Below are 16,145 nucleotides of genomic sequence, written 5' to 3' on the forward strand. Positions count from 1 at the left end.
TGGATATTAGATGTTTGTCTTGGCTAATTTTCTTGTATCTGTGTAACAATGTTTCATATTTTGTACTTTCCAGCTACAAACAAAATTTTCTTCTGGGGAAAACAAGAGTCTACCTAACCGTAAATTTCTAAAGTATTATTTTTTCACATAATATTATTGCCATCCTTATGATACCCTGATATGCAATTCCCATTTAGCTCAGTGTTGCCTCGGCCTGTTTGTTAGACTTTGAGCGACCATAACATCCAAATTGTACCTGACGTTACTTCTCCCCCATGCTGCTCTCTTATTTTTTAGATACGGTATGCAGTCAACCATTATTTGAAATAACTTCCCTGTACCTGCTGTCAAGACTGTCAATCCACGGCCGGGCACATTCAGCTCATTGTTTCATAATCTGAATGAACCGAGCGCATTTGCATGCTCTTCAGTGAGTGTGGGTTCCTGGGACATGAGGACAGAAGTATTTTATTTGTTTCCTTTATGAAGAGTTATGTATCTACAGTATGCTATACCAGTAGAATCAGATTGCAGATGATGAAGTTCATTTAAATAAAGCATTTTTACAACTATTCCACATAACTATGACAAAAACCATTGTTTCTGTAAAGACTCAAACCAATTACATTATTAAACAACGTTTTTGTCAATTACACAGTTAAAAGAAAAAAAGCAGGAAGGAAATCAAAATGCTAAGGTAAATATGCTACTGTGTTGAAATCTGGTGGTCCGGACAGACTTGAGGTGTTTAAGATGGAATGAAGAGTGAAAATGAACAAAGGCGGGGAGCATTGGGGTCTGCCACCCTGTTGACAGTAACATGTGCCATATATATCCATCCATCCATTTTCCAACCCGCTGAATCCGAACACAGGGTCACGGTGGTCTGCTGGAGCCAATCCCAGCCAACACAGGGCACAAGGCAGGAACCAATCCTGGGCAGGGTGCCAACCCACCACAGGACACACACAAACGCACCAAGCCCAATTTAGAATCGCCAATCCACCTAACCGGCACGTCTTTGGACTGTGGGAGGAAACCAGAGCACCAACAGAGGAAACCCACGCAGACACGGGGAGAACATGCAAACTCCACGCAGGGAAGACCCGGGAAGTGAACCCAGGTCCCCTAACTGCGAGGCAGCAGCACCACCACTGCGCCACCGTGCCGCCCATGTGCCATATATAGTTTTAAATAAATAACATTAATTATAGATATCCAAATGTGAAGCTCCTGAATGTCTGACGACCACACACATTTACTTATTCAGATCTTTGCTGCACTGTCACTTCCCAGCTTTATGCAAATCGCTGTCTGCATTTCAGTCCCCTTCATAAATTCTGGCCGCCAAGAGCTACGGGCCATTGCTGTTCTCTTCTCCACGGCTGCATCAAAGTGTCTGGGAGCTCCATAAGGTATGGCATGTGCCCGTCTTTATCGGATTCAAGGCTGCTACTGATACAGTTTGGTGTGGTTTGAAACCTGCCACCTGTGTTGGTTTGATGGCACTTTGATTATTTTTTGACAAAAACTAGAAATATTTCATTCCTCTTTGTTGTTTAAACTGCACTTACAGGAGCAAAATGGTACAATATGTTAATATTTAGCCTATTTATGAAAATTTTTATTAAAATGGAAACATATGCAAGTGCCCTAAGGCAATATTCAGTGAAGAGCGTTATACACAAATCAGTTGATCTGAGCAGAACCAATTAGGAGTAAAGTTCAGATGTACCGAGGTGTTTGTTTTCTTTTTTATTAGTGATGTGCCGCCTACGAGGTCACTTTCACATGTAGCGTCTGGTCAATGGAAAGAATTATTATGGGAAAGATTGAGCAACACATAAACAGGAGTTTTACTGAACAGTCAGTGTGGGTTCAGACGAGGGAGGTCGTGTTTTACTAACATGCTGGAATTCTAAGAGGAGGAAACAAAGATACGATCAAAGTGGAGCACATGATGTTATTTATCTCGACTTTCAGAAAGCATTTGATAAGGTGCCACATGAGAGGGTGGGCATCAAAATAAAAGAAGTGGGAGTGCAGGGTGTGGAGTGTAAATGGGTGCAGAACTGGCATAGACACAGGAAGCAGAGGGTGATGGTGTGAGGAACCTCATCAGAACTGGCCGATGTTAAGAGTGGTGACCAGCAGGGGTCAGTGTTAGGGCTGCTGCTATCTGTAATGGATATATAAATGATTTAGATAGGAATATAAGTAACAAGTTGGTTAAGTTTGCAGATGATACCAGGATAGGTGGATTAGCAGATGATCACAAATCCGTTTGGACAGCATACAGGCTTGGGCAGATTTGTGACAATGTAAATAAATGTAAAGTATTACACATAGGAAGTAAAACTGTTAGGTTCGAATACACAATAGGAGGCCTGAAAATTGAAATTACAATTTAGAATGCATAATGGTTTAGACATGTGCAGAGGAGAGATGCTGGGTACATTGGGAAAAGGATGCTAAGGATGGAGCTGCCAGGCAAGAGAAGAAGATAAAGGCCTAAGAGAAGGTTTATGGATGTGCTGAGAGAGGACATGCAGGTGATGGGTGTAACAGAGCAAGAAGCAGAGGACAGGAAGATATGGAAGAAGATGATCTGCTGTGGTAACTCCTAATAGGAGCAGCCAGAAGAAGAAGAATGGACTTTTTACTAACAACTGCCAGAGAGTGTTCAGGAGCCATTAAGAAGGCTAACAGAATGGAGTACAAGTCCAAGGAGGTTCTGCTCAAGCGTTATAACACACTGATGAGGCCTCATCTGGAGTACTGGGTGCAGTTTTTGGCTACAAAAAGGAAATAGCAGCACTAGAAAAGGTCCAGAGAAGAGCGACTAGGCTGATTCCAGGTCTACAGGGGTTGAATTATGAGGAAAGATTAAAAGAGCTGAGCCTTTACAGTTTAAGCAAAAGAAGATTAGGAGGTGACATGATTGAAGTGTTTAAAATTATGAAGGGAATTAGTACACTGGATCGAGACTTGTATTTTAAAATGAGTTCATCAAGAACACGGGGACACAGTTGAAAATGTGTTAAGGGTAAATTACGCACAAACATCAGGGAGTTTATCTTTACACAAAGAACGATAGACACTTGGAATGAGCGACCAAGTAGTGTGGTAGACAGTAAGACGTTAGGGACTTTCAAAACTCGACTTGATGTTTTCTTGGAGGAAACAAGTGGATAGGACTGGCGAGCTTTGTTGGGCTGAATGGCCTGTTCTCATCTAAATTGTATGTAAAATGTAATGCTGTAATGGCCATTCAAATCGGGGAGGATTTTGTTTTACTCATCTCTGCTGTGAGTTGGATGCTTTAAGATCATAACTAGTATTTGTTTATTAAATCCATGTATCTGTACTTTGTGAATATCCATCAGTCCATTTTCTAGCCTGTGTCTCTAGTTCAGGGTCACAGGTAAGCCAGGGCCTTCAGGATTGTATTGATATTTTGACGTGTATATTGCAGTGTTTTTGTCTTTATGATTGTGCATTTTGCATGTCAGTTTTAGGGTTGGCTCATGCTTTGTGTCTTAGCTACTGAAGTCGAATCCAGCTCATTCCCTGAGTTCTGAAAACAAATGCATGGTGCCTTAAGAAATCCATCCAACAGGGAACTGGACAGGGGCAACATCATCGTTAGACTGAATCTTTATTTGGATTTTTTCAATATTGTTATTATTATTTTAGTGGTTCAATTATAAAAATTGTATGTTTTATTGAATGACTTTTTCTAATTAGTCAGGCCACTATATAATGCCAATTATGTAATTAACAACTTTGATTGAGATCATGCAGCTTATAGTAAACATAATGTTTTATTTAATTAGGATTTATTTAATTTATTAAAGTGGAAAATCTTGACATAAAAAATTAATTCAAAGATTTATTTTTTAATGTAGTTGCAATTATGGAATAAATTGTAGTAAACTCTACCCAGAATTGTTGAACAGATTCAACTAAAAAACAACTTACAAATGAAATATGATTATAAATTTGGGGATTTTCATGGAAACAAATTGTACAAACACTTATCTTAAAAATCGGGCGTGGTCTTCCCGAGACTTTCTCGTATACTCAGATATGGAGATGGATATTTGAAGAGTAAACCACAAGACAATGATTATATTTTTATATTATGTACATTAAAGAACCATCAACAACAAATCAAATCAAATTATTAATATATTGAACAATTATTATAAAAGTTGAATAAATCCGACTCTGCAGCTGCATAAATAAAAGGTAAAGTACCACTTCTGGTTAACGGAAATAGCCCAAAATTTGATAGAAATCTACGTTTTGTACCTAATACTTGTAGGCAGAATTTGGTTGACCTAACTCCAAAAATGGTATAATCTGACTCAAGAGGTTTAAAATAAATCTCGACGTTGAATCTTTGGACGATTATAGCACTTTCCCTATACTTCGTATACGAGAAAGTAAAAAATGAATTACCTTCAAAAAGCCATTTTAAGAAGGGTGAAGAATTTCGATATTTGAGGCAGACGTTTCCATAAATAACTGATGGTAAGATTAAGGAGGCCATTTTTGCTTGCCTACAAATCAGACATGTCATCGATGACAAGTTATTAGGAGATCTGCTAAAGCAGCCGGAGGATATCACATGGAACTCATTCAAGGATGTTATCGGCACCAAACGACATCCAGCCTGTTGACAAGAAGCTTCAAGCCAGCACATTTCAGCAGGGCATTACAAAGATGAAAAACCAAAATCAGGGCAAGTAGAATTCATCAATGCCAGCCAACCATTGTTGGTCACTGAAATGAGAAGCAGCACAAATGCTCTTAAAAATGCTGGATCTTTAATGGCACTTAACTGGGTTCAGTGGTTCCTCATAGACCCATTACTTGATAAAGACCCATTTCATTCTGGGAAGGCTCTTTTCGTATGAATTTGGGCCTTTGGTAGTTGAAAATGTGACTGAGAGGTGGACAAAACAGAAATCTGTAATGTATAGTAGCAGGAGACTAAGAAATTGAGAAATGCTGACCTCGGCCTTTGTAACTGGAAGCAGCAAGAGTCCTTTTAAAATGAGGAACGTACTGGGATTTCACAAATTTGTTATCACCAATGCATTGCTGTTTGTGAAGCATGTTACAGATATAAATATGTGAAGGTCATTTCTTGAACCTTCATGTGGACTGTTCTTTTGGGAACAAAGCTTGTTTCCCCCATGGGAGAACCACCATGGAGTATAAACAAAAATCTGCAGCAAAATAATTTTATCTCAACTGAACTCATGCAATGTGTCAGCATCATTAAGCGGTTAAACACACTAAATTCAATGAAAGTTAATTTCTCCAAATGGCTTTGTGATACAGTTAATCTGAAATTACATTTGTGTTCAGCATGAAGCTGTCATAACCACCAACACATGTCTTTGCAAACGTATCTCAAATTCAGACCCATCCTTTGTCCTCACCATTCTCTACTTTTCTACCCCAGTGCTGGGGATGCAGATCTAATTCCTAATCAAATCAGTTCCTCAAAGGCCTGGCACCTTTTCCTGAGCCATTTCCTGCCTTGGCCAGGGGTGACAGGATAAGCTCCATCCCTGTTTACCCTCAGTTGTGGTGCTGTTTCTTCCTTCTGGGCTTCAGGAGTATTTTCTGAGATGCATTACTGGTGACACAGTGTTTGACGCTCCACCTTTCGTTATTCTTTTACAGTGCACTTTAACTTTGAATATGGAAGTCAAGCAGTTGGCAGCATTTGTCTTCTTAGGTGAGTACGACTCTCTGATCTTAACATGTTCTACTGGATATGTTACCCAGAATTGCCCAAGTCAGAAAGTGGAATGGCAGAAAGGAGGGGGAAGTTGGGAGCATGTACTGATAGTTCATTGCCACACCCACCACATGACAAACCACCTGGATTGGGACCCGAGTGGAGTGGGTGACACCTCAGCACCACTCTAGAACAGTGTGAGGTTTTTTTTATGGTGTGCTAATCCTGCCACTAACCCCCAAGTGTCCCCTGTAAATTGGAGAGCTGGATGCAGATTAACGTCATACCCAGGAGAAAGCAATTGGAGATTAAGGGTCTTGCTCAAGGGCCCAATGGAGTAAAGTCACTTCTCGCATTTATGGGTTTCACACTGACACCCTTCCGATTGTTGGCTCAGATCCCTAGCTTAAGAGCTACCACTCTGCCTAATGACAGAAAGGAAAAAAGTCATTTCAAATTATACGAGGGACGTTCCCAAAGTTTTCAATTTTCATTGGAAACAGTGAAGGTGGGAGGAAATAGTAATTAGTCACGTCTGAGAGTGTCATGTGACTAGTTCTGTCTGGCAAGCTGGCTGCCCTTGCAGTTTAGTATAAGAGTTGTCACCCTGTGGTGAAGATGGCTATGAAACTTATAAATTGTACCAAAGAGGAACAGCGTTCTGTCATATGCTTTGTGTGGGCAGAAGGTGTGCCGGGAACATAAATTCATCTCTGCACGCATGCTCAGTATGGGGATAAAGTTCTCTCTCGTAGAGTCATCTATAAGTGGATTGAAATGTTTGAAAATGGCCGTACTAGTGTGACAGATGCAGGGGGCTCTGGACGTCCAGCTACAGCCATGAGGAACGAAGAAAGAACCCTGATGTGAAAGCAGCAGCGCATCAGTGGCTACTCGCTCAACCAAAAACATTTTTTGCTGATGGCATTAAAAAGTTGGCACAACGCTGGGAAAACTGCATTGCAAAGGAAAGTGACTATGTAGAAAAGTGGTGTAACTTATTTTTGAAATTCTTAATAGAGTTAAAAAAAAGGTGAGGAAACTCTTTGAACATCCCTCGTAAATTACTAACCTCTACTACTCATACATTTTTTAAAATATTAGTACACATCTGTTTTTGGGCTTTGCATCCAACATTCTTGGTTTTTACATCTGATGTGAAGAACCTCAAATAGCAAAAAGTTGCTACAGAAACAATACGGCCCCGCGAAGGGTGGAACTGCAAAAACAGTGAAGGTTAAAAAAGTTAAATGCGGTATCTGGGAATTGAATCCAGATTTCTTTGTTAAACTGCAGACAGGGCAATCACAACACCATCCTCGTAACCTCTGCAGTGCCAGATATCACATCATTTTGAAACTGTAGCTCTCCTTCCAGCTTTGCCTGGGCATTATGGCCATAGTTCAAAGTCAATTTAAGGTAGGAAAAATGATTCTGTTTATAGCAAATACAATCATTAATGCCAATTCATTAGGAGATTATGAGTGTTACAGTTCTGAGCCAACTGTCCCCAATTCTCTAAGAGGGGCCACTTGTCAAAAACCTGACATGTGCTGCAGCTTCAAGTACGACAAGGAAACAGTGGCACCCAGGGTGTGATGCTGGTGTGATGGTGAAAGGGTGAGACTGCAATAAATTCAGTGCCATCAGAAAGTATTCAGACCCTTCACTTTCTTAGCATTTTGTTATGTTGCAGTCTTTTGCTAAAATAATTTAAATTCAGCGTTTCCCTTATCAAACAACACTCAATACTCAGAAATGACAAAGTGATAACACGATTTTTGCAGCTTTATTACAAATAAAAAATGAAGTATTACCGTATATACTCAGGTATAAGTTGGGTCTTGAAACCCGAAAAATCGACCATAAAATCAGACTCCGACTTATAAGCCCGTTCAAAAATACGACACTTAATTTTTTTTAACATCTTCTTGCCTCCTCCAATCTCACACCAGTTTCTCAGATGCATCGAATTTTGTTGCAGCAGCACAGTTACCAATTTCTTTCGCTACTTCAATGACATTTAATTTAAAACCAGCTTCATATTGTCTTCTGATTGAATGCTCCATCGTACATAAGGGATGCTGTTACGATAATGGTGAATGAGGGTGTGAGATACAAAAAACACAAATCAGTGCAAACGTTTCTTTGGAGTAGTCCGGGTATTACTCCGTGGTCACGTGGGCACAACAGAGAGCGAGAGGTTAGGAGCAGAGCCAATACGGCGCAGTGCCGCACCCACATACAAAAAAAGGCCGTGTGCTCCGTGGTTACTCTCTCAGGTGGGCGTTAGCATATCATAATCCCTTGTACCCATAGGTGAGTTTTCTGCATTTGACTTATATGACCAACATTATAAAATACCAGAAATTATACTGTAAAATCAAGTCCCGACTTATCTGCGGGAGTATATACAGTAGTCAAAGCTTCATTAGCAGCAGTTCCAGTTTTGGGTCCGACTTGCCACGCTTCAGACACCTGGATTTGAGAAATTTCTACCATTCTTCTCTACAGATCCCCCCCAAGCTCTGTTAGGCTGAATGGAGAACATCAGTGGGCAGCAATGTACAGGGCGCTCCATTGGGCTCAAGTTCGAACTCTGGCTGGTCCACACAACGACATTCCCAGAGTTGCTTAAGGTCATTATCATGCTAGAAGGTAAACCTTCAGCTCAGCGTGTGGTCTAGAGCCCTCTGGATCAGCTTTTTATTAAGGACATCTCTGTATTTTGCTTGTTCTGCTTTCCATCAATCCCATGCAGTCCCTGCTGCTGAAAACCAATCCTACATTATTTGCCACCACCACACTTCATTGTTGGAATGGTATTCTGCATTTGATGAGTGGTGCCTCATTTTTTCCAGAGAAGGCACTAATCCTGGTTTCATCAAACCAGAGAATCGTATTTCTTACAGGCTAAGAGTTTTTTAGGTGCCTTTTTGCAAACACCAAGGGGACTTCCATGGGTCTTTAACTGAGGAGAGGCTTCTGTCTGGCCACTCTTTATAAAACCCAGTTCAGTGGACTTCTACAGTGATGGCTGTTCTTCTGAACGTTTCTCCTGTCTCCACACAGATTTTCTCAAGATCAGCTAGAGTGACCAATAAGTTCTTGGTCACCTTTTCTGCTAAGGCCCTTCCCTCTGATTGTTCAGTCTGGCTGGCTGGCCAGCTATAGAAAGTATTGAGGTTGTGCCAAATGTCTTCACTTAAGAATTACGGAGGCCACTGTGCTCTTAGGAACTTTTGTTGGAGCCTTCCCCAGATCTGTGCTTTGATACAATCCTGTCTCTACTCTCTGCAGGCACCTCCTTTGACCACATGGCATGGTTTTTTCTTGACTGTGAGACCTTCTATAGAAAGATGTGTCTTTCCTGATCATGTCCAGTCCATTGAAATGACCACACGTGGGGGTATTGAGTGTTGCTTGATGAGGGAAATATAAATTTAAATGATTTTAGCACAGACCCGGGTTCGCTTCCTGGGTCTTGCCTGCGTGAAGTCTGCATGTTCTCCCCATGTCTGCGTGGGTTTCTTCCTGGTGCTCCAGTTTCATCCCACAGTCCAAAGACATGCAGGTTAGGTGCATTGGCGATCCTAAATTGTCTCTAGTGTGTGCTTGGTGTGTGGGCATGTGTGTGTGTGTGTGTGTGCCCTGTGGTGGGCTGGCACCCTGCCCGTGGTTTGTTTCCTGCCTTGCCCTCTGTGTTGGCTAGAATTGGCTCCAGCAGACCCCTGTGACCCTGTAGTTAGGATATAGCGGCTTGGATAATGGATGGATGATTTTAGCATAAGGCTGCAATATAACAATATTTGAAAAATGTGAGGGGATCTGAACTTCTTCTGAAAGCTGTGTAAACGCTAAAAAACAATATGGCTCAACTCAGGGTGGCTTGGAGCCATGACAAAAACTAATGAGGGAAATGCTTGATGAAAAGCAAAAGTATTGGGTGTGGTCGCTGAAAGTCCTGAACGACAAAGAAACGGAAATCAATATAAAATACAAAGACATTTCTTTATTCTCGGTGAGTTAGAGGGACTGCGAGACTGCCCACAGCTCAGAGCAGCTGACTTGGGCTGAGGCAGACGGCTCTAAAAGAAAAAAATTCTCTCTTTTATCCCCTAGCTTGTTCATTAGCCAAAGAGAGAAGAGAAAAAACATAGCAGTTCATTTTGACTACATACATAGATTGCTATAAATTACGTTTACATCCTGATTTATTACATGCAGGAGTGCCCAGGTTCTTCCCAAAATAAAGAGTTCTCGGGGCACTCGCATTCCTAAAAATACGCCGTTATCAGCACAGAGACACAACACCAGCTTAAAGCAGTTTCTTATAGTTCAGTACATTAGTTATAAAGAGATTACATTCTTATAGCTTTAATATCTTCATTAGATTTTGTCTGGTTAGATGAATAAATCCTTATTTATTAATCCATAAGGGGCATGTTTCTTATAGTTTTAAGCAAGAAACTGCTCACATTGATTTATAATATCACAGGGTGTTCTGTTAATATCAAGAGGTCAGCATTTTCTCATAAAAGAATGCAAGTTAAACACATAATTCTGTGCATAAACTTAATTCCTTTTCTACCTAAATGAAGATCAAATCATATAGAAGTAAAAAATCATATAGCTCTCTGCAGCATGATTAATACAAAATACAGTCCTTGAGTTAATTACTTATAATCATTACATTTAATGTTTTTTCTTCCTCATGGGTTAAAATCAAACGCTAATTTCTTGGTTGAAAGGTAAGTGTTTTAACAATCACACTCTGCACAGCATTGCTTCTGTGTTGATACTGTTATAAATAGGAGTCGTGGACACAGCAAAAAAAGGGGTTGAGGCCTCCAAAATAAGCCACAAACACAGTCTAGGACCTTCACTGACATGCCCAGAAGACGTTCACCCCAAGGTAGCCTCACCTCCACACTCCAAACTCCACATGCAGGCTTTAGCCTAACTAGGCCCAAAATGGAGACTGTCTTTTAAAGTTCAAAATAACTTAAATGTCCCAAAATATCAAAGCTTCAATTCAAAAGAAAGGAACCATAAAAACCCTGGCTTGGAAGAACAAGTCCAAAGTAAAATCTTTCAAAATAAAAATATTTATTTGAAAATCCCAAACGAATAAAAATAACAGAAAAGGGCAGTGATAAGGAAAAAAGGCTTTGCCTAAAATTTCACTCAAAGCAAACAAATCCCAATACACAATACAAAAATCAAAACCCAAAAGGAAAAGCAAAATAGTCCAGAACCAGAAAACTCACTGCTTATAATAGTGTATACAGTAATCCCTCCTCGATCACAGGGGTTGCATTCCAGACCCCTCCGCGATAGATGAAAATCCGCGAAGTAGAAACCATATGTTTGTATGGTTATTTTTATATATTTTAAGCCCTTATAAACTCTCCCACCCTGTTAACATTATTAGAGCCCTCTAGACATGAAATAACACCCTTTAGTCAAAAGTTTAAACTGTGCTTCATTACAAGACAGAGATGACAGTTCTTTCTCACAATTAAAAGAATGCAAACAGATCTTCTCTTTAGGAGCAGAGAATTTCAGAGAGAGAGAGAGCTCGCAAAGAAAAGCAAACAATCAAAAAATCAATACGTGCTTTTGGGTTTTTAAGTATGCCGAAGCACCGCGAAAAAGTGGCATTTTTTAGAGGACCATCCGTATCCACTGTGCAAACAGCCCCTCTGCTCACGCTCCCTCCGTCAGGCGCAGAGAGAGTGAGAGAGACAGAGAAAAGCAAATAATCAAGCTCCACTCGGGAAGCATATCTTATAGCACTGAGGAATTTTAGTTAATATGTAATACATGTTCTGATTTGGTAGCTTCTAAGCCATCCGCCAATAGCGTCCCTTGTATGAAATCAACTGGGCAAACAAACTGAGGAAGCGTGTAGCATAAATTAAAAGACCCATTGCCCGCAGAAATCCGCGAACCAGCAAAAAATCCGTGATATATATTTAGATATGCTTACATTTAAAATCCGCGATAGAGTAAAGCCATGAAAGTCGAAGCGCGATATAGCGAGGGATCACAGTACTCCAGAACAACGATAAATGACCCACTGAAGGACCAGCATCCCAGCTTCAAATATTTGAAGGCCGTCCTACCATTGTGACATCAGGGAGGCTCCGCCTCTTGGGGTTTCACCCACAAAATACAACAAACAAAGAAGAACATGTAAATGCATACTGTTGTGAACTAGGGAGCTCCTGCCAACAAAGTCTCAAAAACTGTAGCAAAAAAGTCCCACCAGTGTAAGGGTCTGTCATCCTTCAACTTGTGTAACAAAAAGGACAAACAAAGAATCTTCATAAAAGGAAAGTTTTATTACACAAAAAAAACTCTGAGGAGCACAAAAGACAAAGAAGAAGTAGCCTTCAAAATAGATAATCTCATGGCAGAGAAATCCTAAATACACAATTCCCAAAAAGGAAAAGAGGTTAAAGAAAATGGAGCAAAACTGGTCAACATGCAGAACACAGCAATAATCAAAGGAGAACTCACCAGAACCAGGCATAAAAACGCAATGTGCTGCCAGGGGCTGTATAAGCAAAGGGTGCCTCTTGGGGAACTGCCCACAAAACACATGGAACATAAGAGAAGGGGCTTAGACACATAGAAATTAAACAACACAAAAATTATTTTAAAAACAGAGACCAATGCAAATATTTAACATAAATAACAATATTAACAGGGGCGGCACGGTGACGCAGTGTGTAGCGCTTCTGCCTCACAGTTAGGAGACCTGGGTTCGCTTCCCAGGTCCTCCCTGCGTGGAGTTTGCATGTTCTCCCCGTGTCTGTGTGGGTTTCCTCCGGGCGCTCCGGTTTCCTCCCACAGTCCAAAGACATGCAGGTTAGGTGCATTGGCGATCCTACATTGTCCCTAGTGTGTGCTTGGTGTGTGGGTGTGCCCTGTGGTGGGCTGGCACCCTGCCCGGGGTTTGTTTCCTGCCTTGCACCGTGTGTTGGCTGGGATTGGCTCTGACAGACCCCCGTGACCCTGTAGTTAGGGTATAGTGGGTTGGATAATGGATGGATGGATGGAACAATATTAACACTAACAAAAATGACAGAGAAAAGGAAGTTGAGAATCCCTGGCTGAAAAATAACACATAGACAGACAGAAAGACAGATAGCCATGAAAAGCATTATAGATCTTTTTATTGCCGAGGAAGAAATTTGGCTATTTACAAATATTCTTTAAATAAATATTGTAATTAAGGAGAGCCAGAGACTCAAAATCGTTTGGGGATGGCCACCCCATATAAAACATAGATTCATAGATAAAACTGAGGCGTTTATATGGAGGAGACAGGAAAGGGGTCGAAGATGGCCAGAAGAGGAAGTGATGTCTTTGGTAGGTGGGTTCTGAAATGAAAGTTGTCATCAGGATAGGCAGGAAGTGACATCATCAGAGGACAAGTTTGTGGTTATGTCACTCTTTAGTTGATTCTTCTGCTGGTCTACAGAGAGACAAAAGGAGAGATGGTTAGGTAACAGTGCCAACTCTTGGTCCGGCTGAGAAACCAAATTATTTGAGCGCACGTGTCTGACAGTGTAAATATTATGGTCTGAACACACACGAGAATGGCCAGGTTTACACTTCACGTGAAGCGACGTATGCTCCAGCAGACGCTCCTGCTACGGAACTGTTTTACTGTTTATACTATAAGAATCCAGCAGGTGGCAGTGCGAGATATTATCACGGTGAGAACAGGTTCGGCTTTGCTGTGTTGTGAATTGCCTAGAACAGCCATTAAATTCTATTAACACCTTACCACCATATCTCTGAAAAGGATGTTTAATGATTAAATCCATCAATCCAGGGATTTGTGCAAGTCAGCAAGCATTGGGCACGAGGCAGAAACAATCCCTAGACATGGCATCAGCTCATCGCAAGGTGAATACAAGCACTCACATACAGTTAGGTTATATAATATTTGGACAGAGACAACTTTTTTTCTAATTTTGGTTCTGTACATCACCACAATTAATTTTAAATGAAACCACTCAGATGCAGTTGAAGTGCAGACTTTCAGCTTTAATTCAGTGGGTTGAATAAAAATGTGAAGCAACTAAAGTATTTTTTTAACACAATCCCTTTATTTCAGGAGCTCAAAAGTAATTGGACAAATTAAATAACTGGAAATAAAATGTTCATTTCTAATACTTGATTGAAAACTCTTTGCCTGCAATGACAGCCTGAAGTCTTGAACTCCTGGACATCACCAGATGCTGGGTTTCCTCCTTTTTAATGCTCTGCCAGGCCTTTACTGCAGAGGCTTTCGGTTGCTGTTTGTTTGTGGGCCTTTCTGTCTGAAGTTTAGTCTTCAACAAGTGAAATGCATGCTCAATTGGGTTAAGATCAGGTGACTGACTTGGCCATTCAAGAATTTTCCACTTCATTGCTTTAATAAACTCCTGGGTTGCTTTGGTTGTATGTTTTGGGTCATTGTCCATCTGTGTCATGAAACGCTGCCCAATCAGTTTGACTGCATTTAGCTGGATTTGAGCAGACAGTATGTCTCTGAACACCTCAGAATTCATTTGGCTGCTTCTGTCCTGTGTCATATCATCAATAAACACTAGTGTCCCAGTGCCACTGGCAGCCATGCACGCCCAAGCCATCACACTGCCTGACTCCACCGTGTTTTACAGATGATGTGGTATGCTTTGGATAATGAGCTGTTCCACGCCTTCTCCATATTTTTTTCTTGCCATCATTCTGGTAGAGGTTGATCTTGGTTTCATCTGTCCAAAGAATGTTTTTCCAGAACTGTGCTGGCTTTTTTAGATGTTCTTTAGCAAAGTCCAACCTAGCCTTTCTATTCTTGAGGCTTATGAGTGGCTTGCACCTTGCAGTGCACCCTCTGTATTTACTTTCATGCAGTCTTCTCTTTATGATAGACTTGGATATCGATACGCCTACCTCTTGGAGAGTGTTGTTCACTTGGTTGGCTGTTGTGAAGGGGTTTCTCTTCACCATGGAAATGATTCTGCAATCATCCACCACTGTTGTCTTTCATGGACGTCCAGGTCTTTTGTGTTGCTGAGTTCACCAGTGCTTTCTTTCTTTCTCAGGATGTACCAAACTGTAGATTTTGCCACTCGTAATATTGTAGTAATTTCTCGGATGGGTTTTTTCTGTTTTCGCAGCTTAAGGATGGCTTCTTTCACCTGCATGGAGAGCTCCTTTGACCGCATGTTGTCTGTTAACAGCAAAATCTTCCACATGCAAGCACTACACCTCAAATCAACTCCAGGCCTTTTATCTGCTTAATTGATAAGGACATAACAACGGACTTGAACACACCTGCCCATGAAATAGCCTTTGAGTCAATTGTCCAATTACTTTTGAGCCCCTGAAATGAGGCGATTGTGTTAAAAAAATGCTTTAGTTGCCTCACATTTTTATGCAATCTTTTTGTTCAACCCAATGAATTAAAGCTGAAAGTCTGCACTTCAACTGCATCTGAGTTGTTTCATTTAAAATTCATTGTGGTAATGTACAGAACCAAAATTAGAAAAAAGTTATCTCTGTCTAAATATTTATGGACCTAACTGTACAATGGAGTCACTTTAGTGTCACCAAATCTGCATACCTTTTGAAGGATACTGGACCTCACTGTGGAAACCAGCAGGAAAACATGTACACTCCATTCAGGGAAGATCAGTGACGTGACTCCCTGTGAGACAGCAGTGCTAACTCTCCGCCACCATCTTTATCTGTAAAATGTAACATACATACTTTAATGCATTTCATCATGAAAGTGATCTCATGTATAAATCTAAGGATTCTAAATGTGCAAAGAGTTGGAATATCACACATTTAATGTGTTCAGTGTGGTGATCTGTTGCTGCTGTTGTCAGTACCGGAGGAGGCCCCAGAAAAAAAGACGACGCAGAAGGTGGCATGTGAGACTTTTAAAATGTATTGTGTCATTACGATGGAAAATATGCGACGCTTGAATATAAAAGCACCACGAATGCATCTATTTGTCGGCATTTTGCTTCACCACATCAAACCATTCATCAAACATCAAAGAGCGCACATGTGGACGATGACTTCAGACAAGACAGCAGGTGTGGTTATAAAGCAGCTTTATTTTGCAGTGTCACAGTGAGCAGAGTTTCAGAAAAGCAGACAATCAAATATACATGACAGCGTCAGGGCTCTTCTGAACCCCGTCTGTTGGGTGGGGTCCAGTTTTATACCCCTAGAATGCGTGATTTAATATCATTTTGAAATGTAACAGTCGACACTTTATTATACACAATCCTTGAGCCCCTTCAACGCCCCTTATGCAACTCGATTTCTTGGCCCCTTTTGTTATGCCGTTCAGATGTAAGCTAAGGGAAAACGT

At 40.8% G+C, this 16,145-nt stretch overlaps 1 protein-coding gene across 1 annotated transcript in view; it reads left to right on the forward strand.

Moving 5' to 3' along the window:
- The first annotated feature begins 1,360 nt into the window (after positions 1-1,360).
- LOC120525040 (fibronectin-like) overlaps positions 1,361-16,145 on the forward strand; it is an 84,044-nt gene continuing 69,259 nt past the window's right edge. Inside the window, exons 1-2 of the mRNA XM_039746990.1 lie at positions 1,361-1,415; positions 5,701-5,755. Coding sequence (XP_039602924.1) covers positions 5,719-5,755 — 37 coding nt within the window. The 5' untranslated portion in view covers positions 1,361-1,415; positions 5,701-5,718. The remainder of the gene's footprint in view (positions 1,416-5,700; positions 5,756-16,145) is intronic.

The sequence above is a fragment of the Polypterus senegalus genome, chromosome 3 (assembly GCF_016835505.1).
Source record: "Polypterus senegalus isolate Bchr_013 chromosome 3, ASM1683550v1, whole genome shotgun sequence".
Taxonomy (NCBI): Eukaryota; Metazoa; Chordata; class Cladistia; order Polypteriformes; family Polypteridae; genus Polypterus; species Polypterus senegalus.